This window comes from Gossypium hirsutum, chromosome A05 (genome assembly GCF_007990345.1).
Source record: "Gossypium hirsutum isolate 1008001.06 chromosome A05, Gossypium_hirsutum_v2.1, whole genome shotgun sequence".
NCBI lineage: Eukaryota > Viridiplantae > Streptophyta > Magnoliopsida > Malvales > Malvaceae > Gossypium > Gossypium hirsutum.
The window spans coordinates 10,012,113-10,027,119 of record NC_053428.1 but is presented as its reverse complement, the minus strand read 5'-3'; the positions used below and the strand labels follow the sequence as shown (position 1 = coordinate 10,027,119).

Sequence of the window (15,007 nt, the reverse complement as noted above, 5' to 3'; positions counted from 1 at the left end):
AGTTTCACTTGTAAAAAATCAAGTCGCAATCAATAGTTTTAAAAGTGGACAGTGGCATATATGGAGTACAAAATTAGCTAGTTAAGGGATGAATCGCATACCTATGGTTTAGGGACATTTTAATGGAACGGTGGTATTAAAATGAAAATAAATGAAGGGTACAGTGGTGTTAAAGAGGGTAGTACTTGGGGGCAGGTGGCGTATTAAATCACTGTTATAAGAAGCAACTGCTGCATAAACAGACAGAAAGAAAGAAACAGCCAACAACGTCCAATCCCACAAATCACACCCTTTTTTAAACCCCGCCACTTTAGTACCTTACTAAGCCACCCCTCTCCCCCTTCTCATTTAAAACCATCTATGCAACATACATACATACATACATACATACATACATACATACATACATCATCAGCATTTACTCCACCATGTCATCTCCTCTACTATCTATATATATATATACTCCCAACTTCTCTCGCTCCCTTTGTTTCCTCCTATTTCCACTCATAACAAAACCACTTAGCATAACGGATTTTGACTCACGATGGGAGAGGTTGGTTTGCAAATACCATATCTCCTTTTTTTTTGGCTTTTCCTTTATTTTTTTTATCATTATTGATAATATTATATGGGTTGTTCTTTGTCTATGTTGCAGAAAAAGAGTGGTAACAAGAAAGGAGGAGATGGAGATAAGAAGGAAAAGGGTTCCTTAACTGTTGTTTTCAAAGTTGACTGTCTTTGTGAGGGTTGTGCTTCCAAAATCCTCAAATGTGTTCGTGAATTTGAAGGTATAAATATATTCCCTTCTTTTTCCGATAACAACAACAACGAAGTTTGAATATTTCCAGTTTGTTCATGGGTTTTACATTTTTCTTTTTCTCTCAGGTTTTTGAAACAATTCTTCTGTTTTTTTTTTCATCTTTTTGCAGGGGTGGAGACAGTGAAAACAGAGAGCAACTCAAACAAAGTGACAGTGACAGGAGCTGTGGATCCAACAGCCATTAAAGAGAACATCGTGAAGAAGTCTAAGAAGAAGGTTGACGTCATTGCTCCTCAGCCTAAGAAAGATGATAACAAAGAAGACAAAAAAGAGAAAAAACCTGAGAAAGACAAAAACCAGCCTTCTGATAATAGTAAACAAGAGAAAAAACCCAAAGAGGTATTATCTTTTTTTTGCTGTCATTCTCAATTTTAATTTTCGGCAATCAAATTGCTGCATTTGCATGTTGTTTTGAATTGAAGTGCATTCAAATCCACATCCCTGTCAAAATTTTATTACTTCCTGCTGTTTAAGTAAACAAATTAATAATCTTTTTATATTTTGAATTTAAGTTGGTTATTTATTAATTTTGCTTAGGCTCCGTTAACGACGGCGGATTTGAAGGTGCAACTGAAATGCCAGTGCCAGGGATGCATTCTAAAGATTCGCAAAATTGTCTCTGAAACCAAAGGTGGTGACTTTATCACTGGTTTTGGACTGTAGATAGCAAGATTTTTATTTACCATACCTTTACTATAACGTCGTCGGAATCTTGTTTTAGTTTCTGACGTTTGATTTGTGACGGCGATACAGGGGTCCAGGAGTTGAAAGTAGACACGCAGAAGGAGCTGGTCACGGTTAAGGGGACTATGGATGTTAAGGCCTTGGCCGAGGTTTTGAAAGACAAACTCAAGAAGAATGTTGAGATTGTGCTACCTAAGAAAGAGAAAGATGGCAACAAGGAGAGTGGCGACAATGGTGCTGGTAGTGGAACTGCTGGTGGTGGTGGTGGTGTGGGTGGTGGCGGGAAGAAGAAGAACAAAGGTGGCAATACTGGTGGAGATGGTGGAAATGAGGTTAATGCTGTTCCTTCTGGCGGCGGCGGTGCTAAGGTGGAAGGCAACAGGATGGAGTTTATGGTTCAACCTGAATATGGATATGGATACATGCCAGGTTACCCTGGCTACATGCCAAGTTATCCTGGTTATGGATATCCGGGTTATGGGTACGGATATGGGCACCCACACCCGCATGGACATGGGCATTGTTACCCGGCCTATGTTCCGAACTATCCAGTGTTTGTTCACCCACCTCACCAGATGTTTAATGATGAGAATCCTAATGCTTGTGCCATTTTGTGAGGATAAATGGGGTTTATGATATAGTTTATCGGCTAAGTGGGAAGATCTACTAGCACTCTCTATGCCCATCTATAGACTGTTCATCCACTCACCACCAGAAACAAATGGGAAGAGCTCACTTGGAAACGAAAATTTTGTGTTAAACTTGGAGCTTTAAAACCTCTTTAAGTTCCCAATACGTTGGGGTTTTGATCTTCTTTGTTGTTACAAAGGTTGAATATTGACATTTTTAATGTGATTAGTAGTAGTATTTTGCTATGTGGCCTATGTGTTTTGTTTTGTTCTCTAAACTCTTTCTACTACTTAGTACTATACCTTTTCTGATGAGGGGTTTGTAGGACTTGTCATGTTTTAATTTGCACAGCTGGAAATTTCTACTTTTGGTGTGACGATTAAAGTGAAAAAAGAATACAGGCTGGTGCCACTCCATAAATATGAAGAAAAATGACCCGAAGCCCCAAGGATGTGGACATTTGCTATTTACTATTTACTAGTTTTTTTATTTCTATGTAACCCCAAAGGAAAAAGGAGAGGAGAAAGAAAATGCTTTACACAATATGATTTAGTAATTATACTTTTGACTGAATGTTTGACATGAAGGATTCTTTGTTTTTAAAAAATCTGGTCATATCTCATCTACCCTTCACCCCATCCAAAGTGTTGAACTACTTAAGGGTCTTCCTTTTCTTTGATATCATAACAGCTTCACGATTTATAACTTTGTTGATAAGCAATAGCATACATATGATATGAAAAACTGTATTCTCCCAAATCCCAAGAGCATACATGTTTGCCAATACAAGTGAAGCATTATCTTCAGTTCCCGTGAAATGTGAAACGCCAAGATCGCACAACCACCGTCCAAAAAAGAATGTAAAGGAAAACTCTCAAAGTAAGGAGGAGGAGATAAATGCTGTTTGCCTGCAGGATTTTATGAACGTGCAAAAGCTTTGCTCACTATGGTGGTGGAATCAACGAAAATAATGGCACAGCACAGGCAAATGAATAATTATCTTTGCTGAAGGAAGTCATTTTTGTATAAAATACATAAAGAAGAGTTTGAATCATAAAGGGGAGATATTTGACAAAAATGGTGTATAAACCTGCGACTTCACGCCTTTACTTTTTGTTTGTCCTTATTTGGGATTGGGAGAATCAATTTCTTTGTTTGTCCTGGTCTACAAGTACGAATAGGCCTCTGTTATTGTCCTTTTATCTAGACTGGAAATGGGTGAGCGATATGCAGCATTTCCTGGAAGGTACACAGGGCAGGCTCGTCCTCTCCCTGTGCTCAAGTTTTACACCCAGTAAAAAAGGGGGGGGGGGACATACCAACCACAAGGACAGTGTGCAATAATAAACCAAAGCTTAATGTTTAGATGTTGTCATCACCTTGTTGCAAGCTTTGGTACAAAATATGAGAGAGAGACAAGTTCAGGAATGGGAATGAGCAACAATCTGGAGCGTGACATCTCTATAACTTGATGGGTAAATACTTGGTTTCTTTTAAATTCTTATCATGCTGCTTTGAAGAATTGTCTCTCTCAAGTTTGATATCCTGAACATGATTGTGATCTTCTGGAATAGATCCTGTTCTTTTAATTATACTTGCCTTTTTTTCAGATATGAAAATAGAACTCAAATCATTGAAAGCTGTAATTAATTGAGTTTAATCCTATGTGTCACTTGTAATATTCTAATCCATCTCTGTCCAAGGGAAAAAGGGATAATTATTAGTTCAAAACCCCTCTGTGAATACAGAATCTACTTTTTTGCCCTTGATATTTGTTTCTATTCTTTCAGTCATTGTTTCCATATTCCAAAATGGTTTCCTTCATTTTCAGTGACTCATCATTCATTTTCATGTATAGTTTAACATTTTCCTCGAGCATAAAAACAAACAATAAGAACCCATCCTTTTCGTATGATGATGTGGCTGGTGCAAATGTACATGAATTTGCCATCGTTATGATGCCTCAATGTGACATTTATGCAGCAAAGCAGTCCATGCGAGTGGAAGTAGACCCTATCAGGAAAGTGGATTCAACAAATACTCCTTTTTGATGCGTATGCGTGTGGATTTTGCCAAGACAAGGGAAAAGGAGAAAACGAGATAAAAACAAGAAAAAAAAATGCTAAAGGTTCTTTCTTTTCGGTAATTTAATTCTAAGATGTCTAGCAAAGCTTATGAAATGGCTAAGACCCTACTTTATAAAACATAACTAAGATTCAATCTGCAACTGTGAGCAACATATCCATTGAGCATTGTTATCAATGATCTCTAATCAAAGCTACCTTCTTCCGGTGTCAGCCAAAACCCCAACATTCCAAAATTTTCATGTGCCAATGAATGATGCATCAAAGTTTGGCACTCCTTTCCTGGGTCACATTCAAAGTCTAATTTATAAATGATGGCATTGGATTGAACAAAGCAAATATAAAAGAAGATTATATAATTTGAATGGCTGACAAATATGATAGTACCACTTTCATTCATCTCAGGCTGTTGAATTATGTTTGCCCCGGAAAAGTCTATGTAGGGATACATTTTTCCTTGCATAAAAATGTAGCAAAACAAACACAAGGATTCTATATCCGACTGCCATGAGAAACAATACCAGTACATTCTCCCACTTGGCGTTACTTCTAGGAGAAATATCATAAGCACTATGCAGCGCCTGAAAACCCGATATGCTCCTTACTTGCCCAATGGCAAAATTCACTCCTAGATACTCGTTCTCCAAAAGTCCCTATGGCAGAAACACAAGTCACAAGTTTTAAAGATTCATTCAGTAATGATAAGATTGCCTAGAATGGATTCTCCAATGCCTACAGGGACAGAGTATTGCAAATGCAGTTTGATATGGTGAAAAATACATGATGCTGAACTATGTGGTTTGTAATAATGAATAAACGAACTAATGTTAAAATCAAGCACACACCTGGATGGAGTAAGTGTGAAAAGCAATGTATGATAATGGATGCGTCCACACAGGTCTGGGCAACTCGCTTCGGATTCTGAAATAGCCCGCTGCGAGCATCAGTACCGCCTGAAACATCATGCATTTTGATCATAAGGTTCCAAGGCTTTGTAAAAGCTAAAGGCTGGAAATGGAAATAATTATAAAGGCACGCAAAGATTACTTGTCTTTTATATAGTGAAAACTTACATGTATGGTTACAAGTGTTAAGACACTCTGGAAAATATTTTTCCACAAAGAAACAACAGCCAGCATCAATCCTTCATTTACTAAGAGGCACATGAAGAAATTCAGCACAAAGTACATCAACAAGCTGAATTCATCTCGTAGTCCTATTAAGAAATAGAAGACAAGACTTGATGATATTGAGATGAGGAATAGGAAGGGAATGCTTGAGAGTAGTTGCCCAAACAGAAAGGCTAAAGCTCCTGAATGTTGGTTTGATTCCTCACTTGCATATATCTGCAAAATAAAAAAGTAAGTACATTTTTTTTTGTTCGTATAAAAGAAAGCACAATTTGAGCATGAAAGAAAAGGACCAATCATACAACTTTGCAAATAGCCATCATAATCGAACAAAAAATGATAAGGATCACCTTGATTTCTTTCATTAGCACAGGTACTCCAGCAATGCTTAAAAGTGAAGTAAATGATACAAATACAAAAATAGCAGCAACTCTTGTCTGCAATAAGAATAAATAAATAAAATTTAGAAATGCACTCATACTTCATAAGTGATTTAGTTATCGTTCAGAATACAAATCCAAACTGTTAAAATTCAAAAAGCATGATAGAGCAAGCACTCATCCATGGATCAAAGAGGTGAGGCAAGAATCATTATGATGAGCTCTCGTGTGTGAATCAATCTACATTTTCTACTTTCTTATCACAAAAAGTTCATACCCTAATTTGCTACAAGCATGCCCATGAATGCATCGCTATGACTATCATTACATCAATGAATAAAGCGAATTGACAAAAATGTTTGGTACCAGAAAAATGACAGTTTTTAAATTATTACTTGAGAAAATTCCAAGTTCGCAGAAGAAAGTAGTAGAAGAACTGAGCAGCTCATAACTATCAGCAACTTACCATAAAAGCATGACATTAGCACATAATGACTACGGCAAACCAACTATAAACAAAGTAAGCATATAACAATAAGAAGAAATATCCTAAGAGAATAAACAAGATGCAACTATAACAACTATAGATATGTGCATAATATCCATATAAATGGTTGTCAAATTTACCAAAAACATAACAGCAAAGATATTTTGAATCTTATACAATGGATTTACTCACCACAACTGAGGACAAAGAATGGCCCAAGCCGGAAAATATAGTTCCAATACACAATGTAAGAAGCATATAAAGAATTAGACGAAGCCAGTAGTATTTGAATTCCCTTGACATGATTAACAATGATCTCCAAGTCAATACTGCAATTCGTGTGGCATTGCTAGCATTGCCCTTGCTCTTGAGAAGTGGCCCTTCCTGTGGAATGCAACAAAAGTGAATGAAAATTGCAAAGGCTAGCCTATAGCCACCACAAAACTTTGAGGAAGTCATACATGAAAAATGCTAAGATACAAGGTATATATATGTCAGCCAACTACACTCCGTCATCCACTTACCTTTGCTCATGCTAACCTTTAATTTGAGGACATGAGGTATATTAAACTGTTTCTTCTAATGTATACCAAAACAGTAAGATTTGGGAGCATCATTAGTTTCAAATCTAACAAATGCCTCATACAAGAAGTAGTCATACAGGTAATTAAAGCTTCCTATTAGTCAAGGCCGAGAAATTGTAAGTAGTTCAACTTTAACACATATAAAACTACAAATTGTACCTTCTCAGTGAGTCTCATTATCATAGTTTCAACTGCAGCAGCATCAGCTGATGATTTATATGTTGCCTCAAGAGTACATATTGCAACGGCAGTATCCATGTTCACAGCTGAGAAGTCTCCATTATCATCCTGTCACAATGTAGCAGTTCATATTATTAGTAAATTACTCCAAAGTAGCAACATTAAAGACTAGAAGCCATTTATAAATGTAAAATATTAAACCATAGAAACAGTCAAGATCGATAAGGCCTCCATTTTGATAGAATCAAACTCACCATTGGCAATTTTTCTAATTTAGAAGACATAAAAGGTGCAGCCACAAATAATGGGCAAGGTCAAGTTCGTGGTAGTACCAAATATATTATAGTTGTAAAACAAAATAATATGATGCACTTCACAAGCACTTTAATCCTCTTAATTTATCATCTAGCCAACATGGACCAACAGCTTTTGAGATCTGATCCAAGTTTGAGGCATTTTTCGTACTCTTTTATTTTGGGGCTTTACTTGTTCCAAGTGCAGTAAGGCTTTGAACTACAATATGAAGAATGAGAATCATTAAATACCTGCCAATTTTTGCACATCGCAATGATCCTGTCAAAATCTGTATTTATGGCGCGGAGAAAGTGATCAGAAGGACTTTGCATTATTGGGCAAGGGAATCCAGCATTTGAGAAGTGCTTCATTGAGAAAAGGGAGATAAATTAGAATAAACAGACGCCACAGCAGGTACTCAAATGAAAAGTTTAAATATATATATAATATATTCAAATCTTTATAAACGTATTCTATCTTATTTTACTTGCTATATGTTATCTTTAAATGGACTTTCTTTTCTTCCTCATCAAATGATGCCTACATGATGAAATCACAACTGATAAGCATCAATACAATGACAGGATTAGCAAAAATAATCAGATTATATTATTAATTACCTGCAAGCAAGCTAATGTTTCCCCAAAAAACAAGGTGTTTCCATTTGAAAGCAGACAGATACGATCAAAGAGACCAAAAACTTCTGTACTGCTCTGATTAAGCGTGAAAATGAGAGTACATCCTGTGCTTGTAAGTTTCTTCAGTGTTACCATCATCAACAGGGCAGAGACACTGAATAAAACAGAATATTATCTATAACATCATAAATAATGTTGATTTTCTGGAAAGTAGATGGCAAGCCAATCAGAGAGTAAAACATTGTAGGGCATGCAAGAGACAGGGAAAAAAAAAGTAAAACACTGTTAAGAGTTGAATTAAGAATACAAATAAATAAATAAGCTACCTATCAAGATGATAAAGAGGCTCATCTATAAATAAGATATGTGGCCTCATCACAAGCTCCCGAGCAATAGCAACACGCCTTCTTTCACCACTAGGAAGTCCTTTCATAAAACAATGACCACCAATCAGTTTGTTCGCAAAGTCACCCAATGACATGGCATGGATGGCTTCCTCTACAACACTCTTTTTCTGACTGAAAAATCCGGGAAGTTGGAGCACAGCAGAGTAGTATAGATACTCCCGGACTGTGAGTGAACCAATTAGAGTGGTTTCCAAGTCAACAAGTCCCTGTAGATTGGATGTTTCAATTTATGAAAAAAGAAGAAGAAGAAGAAGAAGTAACCCAGAATGGTTCCTTGCAATTTCTGTTCAACTAAAATTGAATAAACTTTTAGAAGGAAAAGAACTAAAACTAGCACAGCTCAAAAGCAGGGAAATCATAGAATCCAAACTCATGAGGCTTGAGTAGGAGTGATTAATCACTTAAGAGTTAAGAGCATTTACACAATGAGATTTTCCTATAATCTATGATACAAAAGTGGACTGAGACTTGTCTAGAAATTTCAGGTATATTTCAACTTCTGTATGGCCAGTTGGGCATAATATAATTCCAAAATGCCAAATGCAATTTTTTACTAGAGGCAAACTAAATAAATAATGAACATCAATTTTGACAAGAAAGATGTTATGTAGTCACTTTTACCAGCAAAGACTGACCCCTGTCAACCTAAGGACCATAGGAAGCAACGAAAGTAACATGAAAAAGTTTCACCCTTCATGAAAATGCAACTAAAACTCACATATGAACCATAAGGCATGTGCATTTTCGCCCCATTCACGAATATTTCGCCATACATTTTAGCTGCAGGAGGTAATCTTCCTAAACTCAATAGAAAATAGAATTTCAGTCATAAACATCTGAAATAGAGCAGGGGTAACAACATAAAAAGATAAAACTCATCATTCAATGAGTAGCCAACATAGGAGACATGACCTGCAATAGCCCTCAGGAGTGTGGACTTCCCAGATTTTGCAGGACCCATGATTACAGTCATTGTACCAGGTAATGCATAACCATTTGAACCCTTCACAACATTATCAGAATATTTCCTTTTCCCCCCTATAGTAACAGTCAAGTCTTTCCATGCAACCGATGCACCAGCAATTTTTCTTGCAACAGCTGCACCCTCAGGCAGGCGTGGTGAAGGCAAGGACCCACTATTGAGCTTTGAGAGAGATGGCGACACTGATGTGGTTGCAGCATTGATGGAGTCACCACCTCCTTCCTCCACTCTCACATCAGCATCAGTATCCTCCCACTCAGGTGAATCCTCAAATGAGATAGGTTGTCCGAGAGAACCAGGTTTCCGTAAATAGAAAAAATTAAATGCAGGCACCCTACTTGCAGGACTACTGGCTGAAGAAGATGAAGACCTATAATGGTCTGATTGAGACTGTATTTCATCCATTTACACTACTAGTGATTTCCAAAAGTTCAGATTGTAGAAAAAGCAATTGCAATTGAACTGGAAACTTCCTACAACCTCACTTAGGAAATTAAGGGATCACATCAATCTGAAACCGCAGGCAATATTTAACCATCCACACTTCGAATGCTTTCACGACTCCTAGTTAAAACACCATGTATTCATTATTGCGGGATTAACAAAACAAAGGATTGTCCATATCCTTTCAAACAAAATCAGGATATGAACTTTTATGGAGATAATAAATGAAACGCAATCAATGAAACACACAAATAAAACCAAAAATACCCAACATCATATAATTACAGTTAACCCACCAATCCACATCAACCTTATCTATTCGCCAGGAAATCAAAGCAAAATACAGTCCACTGATGCAACTCAAACTACCCAGTGCTCCATTTCATTGACAAAACAAAATAAAGCAAGAAAATACTCCAGAAAAAATAAAACTTCAACATAAATAAAATTAAAAAAAAAAACTTTCTACTTACTAAAGGAAACCCATAACTTTATCTGCTTTAGGAAAAAAAATCAAAACTTTGAACAGAAATCATCATGTATTTCTTCGTACAATTACTGATTGTTGATGAAACTAATGCAGAACTACATATAAGCAACTAAAAAACAACCTTAAAGCTTTAAATTTATTGTCTCTTCTTAGTAACTTAAACACCCAACAGCAGACAAAATAAGCTAAGCTCCCATGTCAAACAAACTAAATTAGAAATTAATAATAGGGGGAGGCAAAAGCTAAAGAGGAGTGAAAGAAAGAGACAAACCTGGATCTGAGTAAGAGAAAGAACTTAAATATGAGAGAGAGAGAGAGAGTTGAATGTGAAAATAGTGAAGACGCTGATGAGAGTGAGATAAAAAGGAAAAGGCCTCGGTCCTGAATAACAAGGAATCTAAAAACTGGGCAAATGTTTGCTAGATTACTTGACCCAAGTTTGTTATCTTTATATACAAGGATACATTGGATATATAATATTTTCTGGTTTTGCTTTGTTAATCATTGCATGGCATCTCTCTGTCAACCCTGAACTCTTTTTCTCCAAGCGTCGCTTTTATTATTATTATTCTGAAGAAGAAAAGAAATCAATTATGTTTGTTTGTGCCATTTGAATACGCTTCCATCTTTCATTACTTTAGCATCATATATTGTCCCTTGCTCTTTTTTTCTTTTTAAATTGGAATCCACTTTTAATTGCTCATCTATGTTCTAATATAACAGTTGTATATTTTTATTAATGAAATATGAGAAGAGAGTAGAGACTGTAAACACTTCATTTTAGTGAGTAAATTTTCTGAACATCAGATTTTTGGATTCCATTTTTTTGGCGGGATAATGAACTGGATGTCAACTCTTCATTAATACTTTATGTTGACTAATAAGGTTGATAAGATAGTGCCTATATTAAATGAGGTATACACATCATGTGGGTCACATATACTTCCAGTGGCCATCACCACACTAAGTTTATTTTTATTATTTTTCCATTTTTTAAATTTACATCCCACCACATATAAAACATATATTAATTTATTTACTTTGGGCCCAAATCAACCTTTTTTATGTCACGGTTCATGCCCTGATTCAGATTGTGGCAAAATGAAACGATTTGTTGGAGAAATGTTCAACTAAAGTTGTAATTTTGAGCTTAGCTTTATGGTCTGCCACTGCTAATAATTATAAGTGGTAATAGCATTTTGTTTTTAGTTCATATATTTTCCTCGTCAAGCAGTAATTATTAATTTTTTTAAGTAAAATTATATTGTTTATAAAATAATATTATGTGCCAAACATATTACTAGTTAATTTATTATGTCATGTTAATTTATTATTTTCCTATATTACTCATTAAAAATTCAGTTAGTGGATTAACTATTGTCATTTGCATCAAGACTAAAATTTTTAAATTCAAAAAGTATAGGGACTCAGAATTATTCAATTCAAGAAAATGGGATAAATCAATAATTGTATACATAGTACAAAACTAATAATTAAATTTAACCAAACATATTTAATTGCTACTATTTAGGTTAGTACTAAAATTTTAAATTTTGAAAATAAAAAGACTAAAGTGACCGATTCGAAAAGTATAAAGACTAAAATCAAATAAAAGTATAAAGATTAAATCTATATTTTTTTACAAAATACAAAGATTAATAGCAAAATTTAACCGATGTGCATCTTACTAATAATATTATTTGGCTTGTGATTCAAGGAAATAGCAATTCCTTGTTGTGTCCCCTCATGATTCCATTGGGAATTGATTTTAAACATAAAAGAGTAATGATGAACCATATGCATTTCCTTTAACTTGTTTGATACAACAAATCATTGCCACTTAATTATTGTTTTTCTAATTACATACTTTCTCTAATTTTATCCAAACAACTCGGTTAATATAAACTGTTTAATCAAAAAAAAAATACATGCCGAGGGCTTACTTTTATGATAAAAAATAAAAAATAATGCATTTACTTGGTATATATTTTTTTAATAATTTCATTATAGGTCATAAATAGGAGTATAATGCGTTTCAGCGCACATAAACTTATATTTTTTTCAATTGACAATAATACTCGTATCAATCAAAGTAAGATTCAATTAACTACATTTACCCTATTTTAAATATAGACATTAACAAGATTTTTAAACCACTGTATATTTTTCGATTTTTTTTTGTTCGATGGATTAAATTGAATGTTTTTATTTTCCAAACAATTGAACTGATATTTTTATTCAAATATATTTTGATATTCAAACTACTTTAGAGAAACACAAAATTGTCTTGAATGATCTAATTTTGACGTCAATGCTAAAAATATTAAGTGATTTATAGACAGCATATAAATTTAAATACCATTTTCAAAAAAAGTAAATATAAATATAGGAATTGAGCCAAGCATATCAGTGTAACAATGAAATAATGAGGTGAGAGCGTTGGCATGGCAAAACTTGATTCATATCCTTGCGCTATAATGAATACTCATGGTAAAGATAAATGATACCCCGTTTTGCTCTTTTAGTTTTAGCAATTGAAAGATAACCACCATGCCTCATGATTTCGATACCTTTTCTTCCTAACCTTAATCCATCTAATTAATAACATCAACTTTAATCAATAAAATAAATATCAAATATTTAAAAGATTATATTGATTCGGTTAAATTAACCATATTAATTCAATAATTTATACCTTTTTTACATTTAAATATTTAAAAAAATATGTTTTCTTTAAAATTTGGATATCAAATGTCGATCGGCATAGACATTGTTAACAATATAAAAGGACGTGAGTTCGAGTGCGTTGAATCTCATTATCCTACTATTTATAGGTTGAGAAATACTATAAATAGTTGTAAGTATTTTATCAAAAAGAGTAAAAAATTATTACGAGATTGTTCCAAAAAAAAATCCTTCCTCGAATAATTCTAAGAAAAAAAGGAAAAGACATTTCAATTTCAAATTCCCCTTACTAGTTTGGGCTTCAAAATGGGCTCCTGATGGTAAAAACTCAAGCCCTTGAGGTTAAGGGGTTTCTCAATTGTCAAATGCCCAAAGTTTAGCCATATCCCAGATTTAGAATATGGAAAAATAATGGTTTTACATTTTTAAAACATTGCCAAAAAGGAAAAAGAAAACTTATAAAAGATGGAGAAGTTGAGAAGTAAGAATTGAAATGCAAAAATTCAATCGCCTTCAAATGAAATGTTCATCTGATGTTGTTTGTGTGTGGGTAAAAGTTTATTTTGAGGTTTTAGTTTGCTTAATTTGTTACATTATAGTAATTGTACCATAATGGACACAGTAGAAAACGAAAATAAATAAAATGATGTGATGAGAGAGAAGATTGAAAAGGTTAACACATAAAACTGTGTTATTCTTGTGCATAAGTTCTAAAATTTATGATTGATGCATCCTTTCCTCGTGTCTTAAAATGCTGCTACTGTGCTTCCATTGCAGGCTTTCGGCACAGTGTCCAGTAAATATGATTTTTGGCTTCTCCATAACTTTTTTTATAACTATAAACAAATTTTAATTAATTTGGAAATATTTGCAGGACATAGAGACGGAAAAGAGGAAGAAGAAGAGAGAAGGCTAAGACCTTGGAAGAAGTAGCAGAGATTAAGGCTGCACATTTTGAGGAGTCAATTAATGAAGTTCAACAAGTGTTAGTGCTGCGCAAGTCGAAGCTGGGAATATTATATAGAGTGATATAAATCATCGTTTAATAGCTACTACCATTCTCAACCTCAACATCATCGTTTAACAGCTTCAAACGCATCACCCTCAAGCACTACTATTTTCTTCATATATATATACATATATATTTAAAATTTTTAAAAATTGAGAGGGCCGAGCGCTGTCACCCCTAAGCTAGGACCATGATCCGCAAATACCAAGCATTTTCTCAGACTTTGCAACAGTCCAGGGTTTTGTAAACTAAATTAGAGGTACTCGTGTTCCAAATCTAATCGGGTTTGGGCCAGGTCTATACAAAATATCTAGATTAGTTTTTTAAATTTGGGTCTGGCCTGAATTTAAATATGAGTTTATTTTAGCTCAAGTTTGATTCATTTTAAAAAGGATAAGCTCAACTTCACCCGGCCCTATCATATTTGATTTTTTTTAAATTAATTTGTTCTAAAATATAATACATTAAATGCACTAAAAAAAGACTAAAATAAAAGTTTTCTAACACGTTGAAAATACATTGAAAACTATTTACACTGAAAAATACTACCATAGATATAATAAATGTTTTATTATATTAAAAACACAAATAAATATTTTATTGTATTAAATATAATTTTTAAAATTATATATTTTTGGTTGAATTATTTAGTTGGATAACTTTTCTTTTAAATTTTGAGTAATTGATTTAATTGTTGTTGTGTTAGTGATTTAATATAAATATAAACATATATAATTATTATAATTATTTTTATAACATAATAATTTAAGTCGAGCCGAGCTCGGACAAAAAACTCTTATCCAATGTTTGACTCATAAAAAAACGGAACTGTAACGCCCCTTGCCCGAGACCGTTGCCGGAGTTGAGCACAAGGCACTACTAAACTTATTTGAGCACTTAACCAAATTTAGATAATTTATATCATACTTTTCAGACAAGCTGTCCAACTGCGTCATAGTTGCTAAATAATTCATATCTCGAGTTATAAAACTCGAAACCCAAATCCGTAAATTTTCCCCGAATTTATACTCATATATCTACTTACCAATTTTTTTTATAATTTTTGGTTGGTCCAATTA

General features: G+C 34.1%; 2 protein-coding genes across 2 annotated transcripts; one reads left to right on the top strand and one right to left on the bottom strand.

Annotated features, from left to right (window-relative positions):
* The first annotated feature begins 398 nt into the window (after positions 1-398).
* Positions 399-2,379, top strand: LOC107958551 (heavy metal-associated isoprenylated plant protein 3). Its single transcript, XM_016894364.2, has 5 exons — positions 399-553; positions 656-788; positions 930-1,159; positions 1,358-1,451; positions 1,574-2,379. The coding sequence occupies exons 1-5, from the start codon at positions 545-547 to the stop codon at positions 2,119-2,121; spliced, it is 1,014 nt and encodes a 337-aa protein (XP_016749853.1). The 5' UTR covers positions 399-544; the 3' UTR covers positions 2,122-2,379.
* A 1,784-nt stretch (positions 2,380-4,163) lies between these two features.
* Positions 4,164-10,853, bottom strand: LOC107958552 (ABC transporter G family member 3). Its single transcript, XM_016894365.2, has 13 exons — positions 10,506-10,853; positions 9,231-9,864; positions 9,037-9,116; positions 8,238-8,524; positions 7,894-8,065; positions 7,525-7,638; positions 6,959-7,087; positions 6,408-6,599; positions 5,699-5,785; positions 5,292-5,564; positions 5,064-5,171; positions 4,606-4,871; positions 4,164-4,500 (listed from the first exon to the last, which is right to left on the bottom strand). Exons 2-12 carry the CDS (start codon positions 9,703-9,705, stop codon positions 4,620-4,622), a joined length of 2,169 nt encoding a protein of 722 aa, XP_016749854.2. The 5' UTR covers positions 9,706-9,864; positions 10,506-10,853; the 3' UTR covers positions 4,164-4,500; positions 4,606-4,619.
* Positions 10,854-15,007: the final 4,154 nt, after the last annotated feature.